General features: G+C 46.0%; 1 protein-coding gene across 5 annotated transcripts in view; it reads right to left on the bottom strand.

Annotated features, from left to right (window-relative positions):
* The window catches only part of LOC125446597 (protein-cysteine N-palmitoyltransferase HHAT-like protein), a 63183-nt gene that overhangs the window by 23219 nt on the left and 24347 nt on the right, over positions 1-15617 (bottom strand). For all 5 annotated transcript variants that reach the window (XM_048520319.2, XM_048520315.2, XM_048520300.2 and 2 more), the window contains 2 exons: positions 6582-6649; positions 839-952 (listed from right to left, as the gene is read on the bottom strand). In XM_048520319.2, coding sequence (XP_048376276.1) covers positions 839-952; positions 6582-6649 — 182 coding nt within the window. The remainder of the gene's footprint in view (positions 1-838; positions 953-6581; positions 6650-15617) is intronic.

The following is a 15617-nucleotide window of genomic DNA, read 5'->3' as shown; positions in this document are numbered from 1 at the left end:
TAGTGTTCAGGGATGCGTAGATTAGGTGGGTTTTGGGGGGGATGGGTCTGGGTGGGATGCACTATGTTCAGTGGGGACTTGTTGGGCCGAGGGGCCTGTTTCCACTCTGTAGGGATTCTATGACTCTATGAAATGCTGGCCTAGCCAGGAGATGCCCACATCCCGTGAATGAGTTAAAAATAATTCCTGCAGTCTGGATGTGGCAGACTAGTAATTGGGTGGGGGGTGTCTTCATATGGCTCTGCCATTGTTCATCCATGGCCCCTGCTTAAACTGGCAGCACCCGCTGTCACTCAGGACCCATGCCTGATTCTCCACCTCGCCCTCACACTGCTGCCCATGCTGTCTGCATTACCTCTTCCTGCCTTCACCTAGCTCCTACTGATCACTCAGATACTTCATTGTGGAGAGACTCTCGATTGCAAAGTGTTTGGAAGACTAACATGGGGCAGGTTTGGAAGGATGAGTGGCCTACTCCTGCTCCCTGTTTGTATGATGGCCATGACCATGGATTATCCCAATGCCTAGGCTCTGGGGAGGCGGGGGGGGGGGGGGGGGTGAAGAATCACAATGCCAACCACCTGCAGCCACAGAACGTGGCACCCTCTGTTACTCAGACAGTCCGATTTCACATGGAACGGCCACTGTGCTGGACACAGCTTCCAACCGTCATCTCCCGAAGATTTCACTTACCAAAACACACTGTAATCACAGTTACAAAATCCCACAGCATCTGAGTTAGTTCTAGAACGCCTCAATAAATAGCATCCCTTTGGACTTCTGCATATTCCAAGGAAGAAACAACAACATTAACAGGCAGAAAGGAAGTGGCACCCACCTGAGGAACCGTCATGGAAATAGCTTTACCAAACAGAACATGGCCAGATAAGGCGAAAAGAATGTAGTTTCGAAACTTGGTGAACCACATAACCCACTCAAAGTCAGCAACGTCCTGCAAAACAAAACACAGGGAACTCATACTGGCCTGGCTCTTCAAGGCCCTTAACATGGCTCAGGGGGAGTCCTCTCGGCTCAGAGACAGGAGGGTACAAGGCTCGGTAATGTGAACTGCACAATACAGATAGAGGCCATTCAGCCCAACAGGTCTATACTTCCTGAGGAAGGGTCACCGGACCCGAAACATTAACTCTGTTTTCTCCTTCACAGATGCTGCCAAACTTTTCCAGCAACTTTGTTTTTGATCCTGATTTACAGTGTCCGCAGTTCTTTCGGTTTGTACTAGTATTTATTCCATACCTCTCTTCATTTTCACTGGCATCTATTGAACACAATTAACAAACCAACACCATCCCTCCCCAAGGATTCCCCCCACCTTCCCCATTTACTGTTACCCCGAATTGATGCACTGTTTCTTTATGGAGTGCTAAGTAACATAAGAACAATGAGAATATCTGAATACAGGCATTCAATAATGCAGGTCATGCTGCTCATCTATGTTTTACACATCTCTGGAACAGGAGCAGGCAGGTCTTGAACCCGGGCCTCCTGGCTCAGAGGTGGGGACATTACCATTGTGCCACAAGCGCAAAGGATGACAGAACAGTCACCATTTATGGAAAGGATGGCGAGAACGGGATTCAAAGCCACGTTTGCATCGCAGTCCATCACCTTAACCCCTCAGTCACTGCACCACATAACATGAGTGCTCCCAGTCCCTGTACTCCTACAGCTTTATTATTCAGCTGGCTACCCGATCACCGATTGCCTTCCACAGTGGGCAGACAGTTGCAGGTCATCACCTCTCCCTGAATAAAAGTGGTTATAATCTTGTATGACTCATATCCAATCTCCCCTTGACCGCCTTTTGGGTGGCTCAGTGGTTAGCACTGCTGCCTCACAGTGCCAGGGACCCAGATTCGATCGCATTCTCGGGCGACAGTCTGTGTGGAGCTTGCATATTCTCCCCGTGTCTGTGTGGGTTCCTTCCCACAGTCCAAAGATGTGCGGGTTAGGTGGATTGACCAGGCTAAATTACCCATAGTGTCCAGGGATGTTTAGGGTAGGTGGGTTAGACATGGGGAATGCAAGGGTAGGGGGCTGGGTGGGATGCTCTTTGGAGGGGCGGTGTGGACTTGTTGGGCTGAATGGCCTGTTTCCACACTGTAGGGATTCTAGAATTCTTAACTCCAGGAAGATCCACCTCATTTTCATCGGCCTAACCTTGTTCCAAAATATGGTCAGCCCTGGAACCATTGTGGTTAATCTCTCTCTGTGTCTCCTCAAAGATATTATATAAAGTGAGCTGATCAGAACCTACAAAATAATGCAGATGGTGCCTTAAATAAGATAAATAAAAGTTCAGCACAACATTATGGAAGCAAATTACTGTAGATGCTTGAATCTGAACTAAAAACGCTGGAAATCACAGTGGGTCAGAAAGCATCCAGGGAAAGAGAGAGGGAAAGTGAGAGGGAGCAAGGTAATGTCTTGAATCCAGATGATTCTTCATCAGAGCTGAAGAGCTTATTATGAGCTTCATCAGAGCACCCTTTCCCCTCCAGCCTGTCTGAGGGCTGACAGGATATAAATGGTCCGAAGACATTAAAAGCAAGTAAGGTTTTGTTTGTTTTAGTTTAACTCTGGGATTAAATTAGATTAGATTAGATTCCCTACAGTGTGGAAACAGGCCCTTCGGTCCAGCAAGTCCACGCCGCCCCTTGCAGCATCCCACCCAGACCCATCCCCTATAACCCACACACCCCTGAACACTACAGACAATTTAGCATGGCCCATCCACCTAGCCTGCACATCTTTGGACTGTGGGAGGAAACTGGAGCACCCGGAGGAAACCCACACGGACACAGGGAGAAACTCCGCACAGACAGTCGCCCAAGACTGGAATCAATACGTCCAGTTGGGCACACTTCATTCTCCAGTATTTCCCAGGAGTGGAGAAACTTTATCCAAGTTCAGTACCCATGAGGGTGGCCTCAACCGGGATCTTGGATTCATGCTGCACTACAGGTGACCCCACTATACAATCTCTCTCTCTCTCTCCCATTCACATACAATCTCTACAGGAGATTCTCCTCTTGCAGGACGTGGGAGGTAAGAGTCATTAGCCTGCACCTCACAGCAGGTTCCCACTGTCCCTGTAGCACTTGTTGGTTTTGTTTTGGTCTGCCCAATCTTTTCCAATGGCTGAGCAAGTCTCAGGAAACCACATCAAACATATGTAGGCCATTCAGCCCCTCGAGCCTGCTCGAACGTTCAATCATGGCGAATCTCTGTCTTTCAGATACCACATTCCCTTTTCGCCTCAAACTATGATTCTGTTGCTGAACAAGTCTCTACCGCCACCTTAAAAATATTCAGTGATGTGTCCCCACTGTCATACAGCCACAGAGCTGTACAGCACAGAAACTGACCCCTTGGTCCAACTCATTCACACCAACTATTTTCCTAAATTAATCCAGTCCCATTTTCCAAATTGCTCTAAACCCTGACTTCTGACGTACGCATTCTGATGCCTTTTAAAGTCAATGGCCTTGGGGTATTATCATTGGACTTTTAAGGAAATGTTCTGAGGACCCAGGTTCGAATCCTGCCACTGCCGATGTTGGAATATGAATTCAATAAATATCCAGATTGTCAGGAAAAACCCATCTGGTTTATTAATGTCCTTTAGGGAAGGAAACTTTCATCTTTACTTGGTCTGGCCTATATGTGACTCCAGAACCACAGCAACTTTTAAATTAAAAAATTCATTCACAGGATGAGGGCATCACTGGCCAGGCAGCATTTATTATCCATCCCTAAATGCCCAGGGGGCAGTTCAAACACATTGCTGTGGGTCTGGAGTCACATGTAGGCCAGACCAGGTAAAGATGGCAGTTTCATAGAACACAGAACATAGAACATTACAGCACAGTACAGGCCCTTCAGCCCTCGATGTTGTGCCGACCTGTCATACCGATCTCAAGCCCATCTAACCTACACTATTCCATGTACATCCATATGCTTATCCAATGATGACTTAAATGTACCTAAAGTTGGCGAATCTACTACCGTTGCAGGCAAAGCGTTCCATTCCCTTACTACTCTCTGAGTAAAGAAACTACCTCTGACATCTGTCCTATATCTTTCACCCCTCAATTTAAAGCTATGCCCCCCTCGTGCTCGCCGTCACCATCCTAGGAAAAAGGCTCTCCCTATCCACCCTATCTAACCCTCTGGTTATTTTATACATTTCAATCCCTAATGACTCTAAAAATGTGGTTGACTCTTAACTGCCCTCTGGGCATTTAGGGATGGGCAAGCTACGCCCTCATACTGTGAATGAATTTTAAAAAATGTAATTGTACCAGCCTCCACCACTTCCTTTGACAGCTCATTCCATACACGCAATACCCTCTGCATGAAAATGTTTCCCCTCAGGTTTCTTTTATCTCTTTCCTCTCTCACCTTAAACCCATGCCCTCTAGTTTTGGACTCCACCCCCCGGGAAAAAAAGACCATGGTTATTCACCCAATCCATGTCCCTCATGATTTTATAACCCTCCATAACGTCCCCCTTCAGTCTCCAACACTCCAGAGAAAATAGATCCAGGCTATTCAGCCTCATTCTACTGCTCAAACCCTCCAGAACTGGCTGCTTGAGGTATAGAATTTTATTGTTGTACAAGCCTCCGAGAGAAAATTCCTCCTCACCTCTGTCCTACTTTTAAAACAGTACCCTAATCCAGATCTTGCTACCCTCAGTCAAATCACACCCTGCTCCGCGGAACTCCAGTGAAAACAAGTCCAGCTTGTCCTCACAAAACAACTCCCTCATTCCAGGTTTTAATCCAGGGAACCTCCTCTGAACTGCCACCCGACTGATTTGTACCTTCCTTGAAAAAGGAGACCAAAACTGCACACAGTATTCGAGAGTGATAATGGGAACTGCAGATGCTGGAGAATGCAAGATAATAAAATGTGAGGCTGGATGAACACAGCAGGCCAAGCAGCATCTCAGGAGCACAAAAGCTGACGTTTCGGGCCTAGACCCTTCATCAGAGAGTATTCGAGAGGTGGTGTCACCGATGGTCTGGATGACAGAACCAAGCCTGGCCTATATCCACTGGAGTTTATAAGAATGACAGGTGAACTTACTGAGACAGACACCTTTCTGAGGGGTTTGACAGTGTAGGGGCAGAGAGGACAATTTCCCCTTGTGGGGGGAGTCTGCCCCTTGTGGGGACAGTTAAGAGGAGGGATCTCCCACTTAAGATGGAGATGAGGAGGAATTTCTTCTCTCAGAGGGTTACGAATCTTTGAAAACCAGTGAGCAGTGGAAGCTGGGTTGTTCAATACATCCAATGTTAGATAACAAGGTGTGGAGCTGGATGAACACAATCGGCCAAGTAGCTTAGGAGCAGCAAGGGTCTAGGCCCGAAACGTCAGCCTTCCTGCTCCTAAGATGCTGCTTGGCCTGCTCTGTTCATCCAGCTCCACACCTTGTTATCTCAGATTCTCCAGCAGCTGCAGTTCCTATTATCCCTCACATTCAACGTTAGGTTATTTAGAGTTACAGTTACAGTCACAGTCTGAAAAGCCGTGATCATACTGAATAATGTAGCAGGCTCAAGGGGCTGAATGGTCTAGTTCTGTTACTGCTTTCACTTGGATCAGCACAGAGCAAACAACAATCCAGAACCACCACCTCATCCCTCACCCCTCCTAACTTCTAAGCATCATTGTAGCATTGAGTGCCGTCTACAAAATGCACCGCAGCAACTCACCAAGACACCTCCAACAGCACCTTCCAACCCCACAACTATTTCCATCTGGAAGGATAAGGTCACCACCCCGTGCAAGTTCCTCTCCAAGCCACTCATCACCCCACCTTGGAAAAATATCACTGTTCCTTCACTGTCACGTTTTGAGCCACGGTCAAATATTTTATTCCAAATACAACACTTGATGACTTTTACTTCACTTCCAGCATGTTATTAGGAGCCAGGTGTAAATATTTAACACAGACTGGTGACATCTGAGAGTATATTTCTATGAATTGCAAATGAGAATAAAAGCAGCTACTTCTGAGAAATTGACAGCAATGACATAGGATTGGCTCATTTTCCCAAAATGTTGGGATAGGTGATGAATCAGATCCACCAGGCACAGAGACATTACCACTGCACCACATGTCCCTGACAAATATTTGTCACACCCAGAGTTTTATTTTTCAAACAAATTTCTCTCATTGGTCTCTCCTCTGTTCTGATTTCTCCACAGCCTCACACTCTCATCTCCAGTCTTCACCAGCTTCAAGCCTTTGGAGGCTTCTACACTGTCTCTAATTTACCATTACTCTCAATTTCAATCATTTGTCTGTTGGTGGTTATGCCAGGTCCTGTGCTTTGGAACTTCCTCCAACCCCATGGCCAAATAAGTCTCTTTGGCCATCTACCACATTCTCCCTCTGTCTTCCTTTAAGACCCTCTCTCCAGCCCATGGCCAATCACACTTTGACCAATTTGAGTCCCATCCCTCAAAATGACCCCATCAACACAACTCTCTGGGATCATCCAGCATGCTGGTGTAAAGAAATTCCTTCCAAACTATCACTGACTTACCATTTTCCGACCAATATATGCCCATCCTTGCTTGACGCTCTGTTTAAAGCTTCGTCGGCTTGCGTTATCTGTGGCAGAGCAAATATTAAATTCAGTGATGACAAACAGGCACAGACTGAGAAACAGACGATTCATCAAAAGGAAGAAAGGTTTATTTTTGGCAAAGACTTTGGTTTTGTTCATGCAGGGAAAATAGATACCCGGTCTCATGTATCACAAAGTGTGGAGCTGGATGAACACAGCAGGCCAAGCAGCATCTTAGGAGCACAAAAGCTGACGCTTTGGGCCTAGACCCTTCATGAATGGTCTAGGCCCGAAACGTCAGCTTTCCTGCTCCTAAGATACTGCTTGGCCTGCTGTGTTCATCCAGCTCCACACTTTGTTATCTCAGATTCTCCAGCATCTGCAGCTCCCATTATACCTGGTCTCGTGCTCCCTTTCATTGGCTCCATTCTGCAGACCGTCCCTTACTCCGTCCAATACACCCACCCACAGACACACACCGATACACACACACACACACACATACACACTCACTCACTCACACAAAATACAAATAAAGATGTCTTGCACCATCTTCCACTCTGATAGAGAACAGGAGTAGGCCATTCATCCCATCAACCTACCTCACCATTCTGAACTATGGTTAATTCACCATGCCTACTGACATTTCCCCACATAACCTCCATATCCCTTTAGTCTCCAGAAGCCTATCAATTTGTATCTTGAACACACACAATGTTGAGCTTCCACCATCCTCTGGGCAGAAAATTTCACAGACTCCCCATCCTATGAATGAGGACATTTTCAATCATCTCAGTCTTAATCTTAGGATCAGGGATTTCATTTATGTCACAAAGATAGAAAATGCTGGAGAAACTCAGCAGGGCTGGCATTATCCGTGGAGAGAAAGCAGAGTTAATTTATCAACCCTTGGGAACTGATTGGTAGCTAGGAGAAGGTGGTATATATGCTGAAGACAAGGGGTAAGTGGGTAAAATATCCCCGGTTCTGCTGTGACCAAACAGGAGGTCTCCTCTATCTATGTCTACCCCTTTGGACTAGAGATAGAATTTTGTCAGCTTAGCCTTCCCTCCAGATTCTGAAAGTTCCTTCTTCCCATTCTCCTCAGATTATCAAAAGCTAACATTGAGAGTTCCCTAAATGCTACTTCCAACATGTCCCTCACCTGCCCCCTGGCTTTCTCAGGAAAAGTCTGCTTTTGGGGGTGAGGTTTTAGAAAGACGGTTAAGTTCTAAACGGTCTCTTTCAATTCAAAATAAAATGGAACATGTAACGTCCTATTAGATCTGCCCAGCAATATGCTGATGTCACCTGGTTGCCAAGAGACTGAGGTGGGGGAAGGGGTCCGGCTTAGATTCAACTGAAATCCAAGAACTGGCTCTTACACAGAGCAGAAAGAAATGACAGAAATAGGGATGGAGAGGGGGATTGGCTGCATAGCTCTTTTGTGGTCCACAGAAGACATGATGGGTCGAATGGCCTCCATCTGGACTGTAACATTCTATGATTATATAAACAGCAGTAGAAGAGACCGTTCTCTGCTTGCGACCAAACAGAATTGGATTGGGAGCACAGTCTCTGGTGCAAGAGGAAGCCGAAGGAAACTGGACCAGTCAGCTTGGATGTCACCCAGACAAGGTCAGTTCCCCGTGGAAAGGTTGTTTGAGCACACTCAGAAGTCACGGAAATGACATTCAAAAAGCGATTGATGATGGTACAGTGCAGCAAAATGTAAAGGAGAGAGCCTGTTGGCAAGTAGTAATCATTCCTACCTGGCTCCTGTAAAGACAATAGTTTGTCAAGAGTGCTGTGTAATGTATAAACAAAGCATATAGGCTTTCTTCTGTGTGGAACTAGAGAGGGTTTGGGGAGATATTACATGTTCTTTACCGAGTCATGGCTAGTCAGCATTATTTTTAGCATATCTATTACGGTTATAAAGCTCATATTTCATTTTTCTTTATTTTTTAAATTGTGGGATGAAATGGGAAAAGAACTCTTTTAAAACCAAGGATCACTGCACTTTTTTTTAAAGCAAGTTAGCGGCTACTCACTATCGGTATTGCTTACACAGCTGCAGTAGGAGAAAGGTGTGTACAAATGGAGATTCAGCCAGCAACAAGTACCTGATTGGTCTGTGTAACAGTGACCTGTTACTGATGACAAAGGCCCCCCTGCCTGGCAACAATGATGTGATTGGTTCACAGGTGGTTGGCTGGCTTGGCACTGTGAACAAGATAGGGAGAAGCCTTTAGAACTCAACCAGATTCAGAGCTCTGATTTCCGTAGTAAAGGGACGTTTAAACTGGAATAAAACCAGTTCCTTGTCCCTTCAGCAGTCACTTTGAGCCGTAACTTTTGATAAACACGTCAGAGACCTTTGATAAGTGTGATCCGGCCACCCTGAGCATCTTACAAACAAGTGAAAACATCCGGAGAAGAAAGATTGAGAAGCAGTGTTCTGATCAACGTAAGCTGATCTTGCAAACAGACACCATTGAACTGCTTGCCCAGGCTTTGCCTGCATCTACAATGGCTATTCCCTTCCTGTGTGTGCGAGAGAAAGGGGGAGTTTACGGGAGTGCATTCGGGGGTCAGTTAGCTCAGTTGGCAATGTGACACTAACAGCATGGTCTTAATTCTCGTGCTGGCTGAGGTTACCATGAAGGACTCTCTTTCTCCATTTCACCCCTCATCTGAAGGCCTAAACTACATGGATTATTGGTAGTGACCCACAGACTAAACTAGCACCAACTGACCCTCTCCCTAATGAGGGGCTATGGTGAATTTACCTTTTATATAGGGGGATTAGAGCTTTAACAAGTAGAGTTTACACTGACAGTTCATAATTATCTACTGCAGCTCGAACCTACGACTTGTAATAAATCACAATGCTTGTTCAAAAAATTTTTTCTCATCAAGTTGGGTCTAAAAGACAAGTAAACTGGGAAAGTCTGTGCACTTTTCAGAACTCTTTAACTTCGGCAATGACCCTGAGAATAGTGGGGCTTGATTTCCAGCATGCTATCCCACTGAAGCATAACACACTAAAATTCTTACAAGGCGAAATCTCGTCATGAGATCCTTTGAGTAAATCATCGGCAACTCAAATCTGTTTTTCAAAAGTTATTGGTCTCGACGGGAATCGTAACGTGAAACGAAAACTCACACAGGATTTAGAAAGCGTTTTACTGGGCTAGAAAACATGTTCATAAATGTTTCATTAACTTGTGAAACACTTCAGGATCTGTGACTATTGATTTTACAGCAAGGTTTCACACATTTGTCTACAACCTATTACACCTTTCGTAAATATATTGATTTTCTTAGCTAGAACATTTAAAAGACATTTGGACAGGTACATGGATGGGAAAGGTTTAGAGGGATTTGGACCAAATGCAGACAAGTCGGACTAGCTTAGTTTAGGAATGGCATGGATGAATTGAGGCAAACGGCCTGCTTCCATGCTGTATGACTCTATGACTCTAGTGCATTCAACTTAGAGAGAGACAGAGACATGATGAATCCTTTGAGAACGCAACAATTCCACATAAACACAGCTTTAACTGACAGCGCCGCAGGTGCACAAAATTTTGAGTGACCAATTTAAAAGATGAGACTGTTTGGGATGACAATGCGAAAAGCCAAATTGACTTGTCCAGATATTTCTAACAGGTCTATAGTCAGGTGTGCTTCTATGATTGGAGAGAGTGCTAATAATTACTTTAACAACCGACTTACAATGACCTGAGATAACAAGGTGTAGAGCAGGATGAACACAGCAGGCCAAGCAGCATGATAGAAGCAGGAAAGCTAACATCTCAGGCCTAAACCCTTCTTTAGAAATGGTGGAGGGGTTTCTGAAGTAAATAGGGAGAGAGGGGGAGGCAGATGGAAGCTGGATAGAGGAGAAGATAGGTGCAGAGAAGATAGACAAGTTAAAGAGGCGGGGATGGTGCCAGGAAAGGTGAGTATAGGTGAGGAGGTAGGGAGGGGATAGGTCAGTCCAGGAAGGACAGACAGGTCAAGGGGGTGGGATGAGGTTAGTAGGTAAGGGATGGGGTGGGGCTTGAGGTGGGAGGAGGGGATAGGTGGGAAGAAGGACAGGTTAGGGAGGCGGGGATGAGCTGGGCTCTTTTTGGGATGCGGTAGGGGGAGGGGAGGTTTTGAAGCTTGTAAAGTCCACATTGACACCATTGGGCTGCAGGGTTCCCAAGCGGAATATGAGTTGCTGTTGCTGCAACCATCGGGTGGCATCATTGTGGCACTGCAGGAGGCCCATGATGGACATGTCATCTAAAGAATGGGAGGGGGAGTTAAAATGGTTCGCGACTGGGAGGTACAGCTATTTATTGTGAACCAAGCGGAGGTGTTCTGCAAAGCGGTCCCCAAGCCTCCGCTTGGTTTCCCCAATGTAGAGGTAGCCACACGGGGTACAGCGGATGCAGTATACCACACTGGCAGATGTGCAGGTGAACATCTGTTTAATGTGGGAAGTCTTCTTGGGGCCTGGGATAGGGGTGAGAGGAGAGGTGTAGGAGCAGGTATAGCACTTCACTTCACAGGGAAAAGTGCCAGGTGTGGTGGGGCTGGAGGGGAGTGTGGAGCAGACAAGGGAGTTGTGGAGAGAGTGGTCTCTCCGGAAGGCAGACAAGGGTGGGGATGGAAAAATGTCTTTGGTGGTGGGTTCGGAATGCAGATGGTGGAAGTTTCGGAGGATGATGCGTTGGATCCGGAGGTTGGTGGGGTGGTACGTGAGGATGAGGGGGATTCTGTTTTGGTTGTTATTGCAGGGAGCAGGTGTGAGGGATGAGTTGCGGGAAATGCGGGAGACACAGTCAAGGGCGTTCTCAACTACTGAGGGTGGATGTTGCAGTCCTTTAAAAATGAAAACATCTGGGGTGTGCAGGAGTGGAATGCCTCATCCTAGGAGCAGATGAAGCAGAAGCAAAGGAATTGGGAATAGGGGATGATAGTTTTGCAGGAAGGTGGGTGGGAGGAGGTGTATTCTAGGTAGCTGTGGGAGTCAGTGGGCTTGAAATGGATATCGGTTTCTAGGTGGTTGCTGGAGATGGAGACAGAGATCCAGAAAGGAGAGGGCGGTATCAGAGATGGTCCAGGTGAACTTAAGGTTGGGGTGGAAGGTGTTGAAAGAAGTGGATGAACTGTTCGAGCTCCTTGTGGGAGGACGAGGCAGTGCCGATACAATCATCAACGTAATGGAGGAAGAGGTGGGGGATAGGGCCAGTGTAGCTATGGAAGAGGGATTGTTCCAGGTAGTCAAGGTTCATTGATACACACTGTAAATTCAGCAGATTTCTGGACTTGTTTGCTGCATGCTCACAGAATCATTCAGTACAGAAGAGGGTCTTTGGCCCATCAAGTCTGTACTGGCAAAGCTCCAGTAGATCTACCTTTCAGCAATCGGTCCATAAACTTTGAACATTATGACACTTCAAGTTCTCATCCAAGTACTTTTTAAAAGGTTCTGAGAATTCCCACCTCAACTCCCTTCCCACATAGTGCATTCCAGACCCCCACCAGCCTCTTGGGGAAAAGAAGTTGTCGGATTAGGTGTTATGGAATGCACTGCCTGGAAATATGGCACAGGCAGGCTCAATCAAAAACATTCAAGAGGGCATTAAAGTGGAAACAACGCTCAGGGCAATTCTGGGGGCGAAACATTTTTTGTGAGACATGAGACACGGAGTTGAGATGGACATCAGCAGTGACATAACTGAATCATAGAGGCCATTTGATGGAATGAATAGCCTTATCCTAATCTTCAGACCTAATCTGGTATCAGTGCCCCACAAATTGCCAGAAGTAATCCAATAAAGTTCCAGAATACTGATCCAACCTCATTTCTGCTGTTCATCGGAATGATAACAGTGCTGGAGGAGGACATTCGGTCCATTAGAAACTCAACTGCACTGTAAATACAGTGGCCACAGGACCAGGTCAGAAGCTAGGAATACTGCAGTGAATAAATCACCTCTGGACTCTCCAAAGACTGTCCACCATCTACAAAGGCTTGAGGGTGGCACGGTGACTTAGTGGTTAGCACTGCTACCTCACAGTGCCAGAGAGCCAGGCTCAATTCCAATCTCAGACAACTGTGTGGAGTTTGCACATTCTCTCCATGTCTGAGCGGGTTTCCTCCCACAGTCCAAAGATGCGCAGGCTAGGTGGATGCCAAATTGCCCATAGTGTTCAGGAATGTGTGGATTAGGTAGGTTATAGGGGGATGGATCTGGGTGGGATGCTCTGAGAGTTGATGTGGACTTGTTGGGCCAAAGGGCTTGTTTCCACACTGTAGGGATTCTATGTGTTCCAAGGCACAAGTTGGACCAGCTTGTGATAGAGTCGACTAGGGGACAGGCTATTCAGGATTTGGTGATGTGTAATAAGATAGGCATGATTAGGGAGCTGAAGACGTAGGACCCCCTCAGGACAGTGACCATGATTTGATAGAATTCACAGACAGAGGTCATTTGAAAGGACAAGCTGGAATCCAATGTAACGGTATTACAATTGAGTAAAGTAACTCCAAAGACCTGACAGAAGAGGGGCCAGAGTTGATTGGAAGGGGGTGGAGGATGGTGGAGCAGCAATGGCAGGAGTTTCTGGAGGTAATTCAGGAGGCACAGCAGAAATTCATCCCAAGGAAGAAGAAACATACTAAGGGGAGGATGATGCAACTATGGCTGACAAGGGAAGTCATGGACAGTGTAAAAGCAAAAAGGGGAGAAAAAAAACAATGTGGTGAAGATGACATAGAACATAGAACTGTATGGCACAGGAATACTGTGCCAATGATGTTGTGCTGAACATGACGCCAATCCCTTCTGCCTGCCCTTGCCCATATCCCTCCATTCCTTGCATGCTCATGTGCTTATCGGAAAGTCCCTTAAGTGCTTCTACCACCACCACACTAGTGCATTCCAGACCCAACAACCCTCTGTGTAAAAACACTTGCCTCTCGCGAGTCCTTTGAATTTTCCCTCTCCAATTTTAAATGCATGCTGTCTAGTATTAAACATTTCTACTCTGGGAAAAAGATTCTGACCGTCAATCCTATCTGTGCATCTTAGAATTTTATACACTTCTATCAAGTCTCCCCTCAGCCTCTGTCACTCCAGAGAAAATAACCTGAGTATTTCTAGCCTCTCCTTATAGCTCATTACCTCTAATCCAGGCAGCATCCTGGTAAACCCCTTCCGCACCCTCTCCAAAGCCTCTGCATCCTTCATGTAATGTGTGACCAGAATTAAACACAATATTCTAAGTGTGGTCTAAACAAAGTCGTATAAAGCTGCAACATGAAACCCTGACTCTTGTACTCAATTCCCCGAGCAATAAAGGGAAGCATGCCATATGCCTTCTTCATCACCCTATCTACTCATGTGGCTGCTTTCAGGGAGCTATAGACTTAAACCCCAAGATCCCTCTGAACATCAATGCTGTTCAGAGTCCTGCCATTAACTGTATACTTTTTCTTAACATTTGATCTCCCAAAGTGCAGCACCTCATACTTATCTGTCTTAAACTCCATCTTCCATTTCTCCACCCATCTCTGTAACTGATCTATATCTTGCTGTACCATTTGAGAACTTTCTACACTATCCACAACGTCACCGATCTTTGTATTATGTGCAAACTTACTAAACCACCCACCTATATTTGCATCCAGTCTTTATAAATATCACAAATAGCAGAGGTCCCTGTGTGGATCCCTGCAGAACATCACTAGTCACAGACCTCTAGCCAGAAAAACACCCTTCCACCACTACGCTTTGCTTTCTATGGCCAAGCCAATTCTGAATCCAAGCAGCCAAGTCACCGTGGATCCCATGCAACTTAATCTCCTGGATGAGCCTACCATTAGGAACGTATTCAAAAGCCTTACTAAAATTCTTGTAGGCAATATCCACTGCTCTATCCTCATTGATCACCTTTGTCACCTCCTTGAAAAATTCATTCAGTTTAGTAAGACATGACCTGCCCTGCACAAAGCAATGCTGACTGTCCCTAATTAGGCCACGCTTTTCCAAATGTGCATAAATTCCATCCCTAAGGATTCCCTCCAATAGCTTCCCAACCACTCACTGGTCTGTAGTTTCCTGGATTATCCCTCTCTCCCTTCTTGAATAGAGGTACAACATTAGCTACTCGCCAGTCCTCTGGGACCTCTCTAGCGGCCAGCGAGGATACAAAGATCTTGTTCAAGGAGCAATCTCCTCTCTTGCCTCTCTCAGTAACCTGGGGAAAATACCATCAGGCCCTGGGAACTTACCCACTTTAATGCTCTTCAAGAGACCTAACACTAGTTCTTTCTTTATCTCAAAGTGCCAGAGCATATTAGCATACTCCGCACAAATCTCACTGTCCTCCATATCTCTCTCCTGGGTGAATACCAATGCAAAGTACTCATTTAGGATCTCAACCACATTCTCTGCCTCCAAGCACAAGTTCCCTGCTTCATCCTTGAGTGGTCCTACCTTCTCCCTAGTTATCCTCTTGTTTTTTAATGTATCTATAGAATATAATATTCTCCCTGATTAATAATGTTAACTCCTCCACCTCTTCTACCTTCCTCTCTATCTTGTCGAAAGCAATGGAACCCTGGAACATTCAGCAGCCAGTACAGTCCCTCTGTCAACCAAAGTGAGAAGTGGTTAGTGAGAAGCCAGAGGTTTGGGAACAGAGGTTTGCTTTACAAACCAGCAGAGGATAACCAAAAAAAGCAATAAGTGGGGAGAAGATAAAATATGAGGGTAAGCCATCTAGGAATATAAAAGAAGATTGCAACTGTTTTTGAGAAGGTAAGAGAGAGGCAAAAGTGGACACTGGACTGCTGGAAAATGAGACTGGAGAAGCAGTAATGGGGGACAAAGAAATGGCAACAGAACTGAAAAGATACTTTGCATCAGTCTTTATGATGGAAGGCAGCAGCAGCGTCAGCATACCAGAGCTTCAAGAGAGTTGGGGTCAGAGGTGAGTGGAGTGGCC

The sequence above is a fragment of the Stegostoma tigrinum genome, chromosome 2, assembly GCF_030684315.1.
Source record: "Stegostoma tigrinum isolate sSteTig4 chromosome 2, sSteTig4.hap1, whole genome shotgun sequence".
In the NCBI taxonomy this organism is placed as follows: Eukaryota; Metazoa; Chordata; class Chondrichthyes; order Orectolobiformes; family Stegostomatidae; genus Stegostoma; species Stegostoma tigrinum.
Note: the sequence above shows the minus strand (reverse complement) of the source record. Positions and strands in the feature narration are given on the sequence as shown.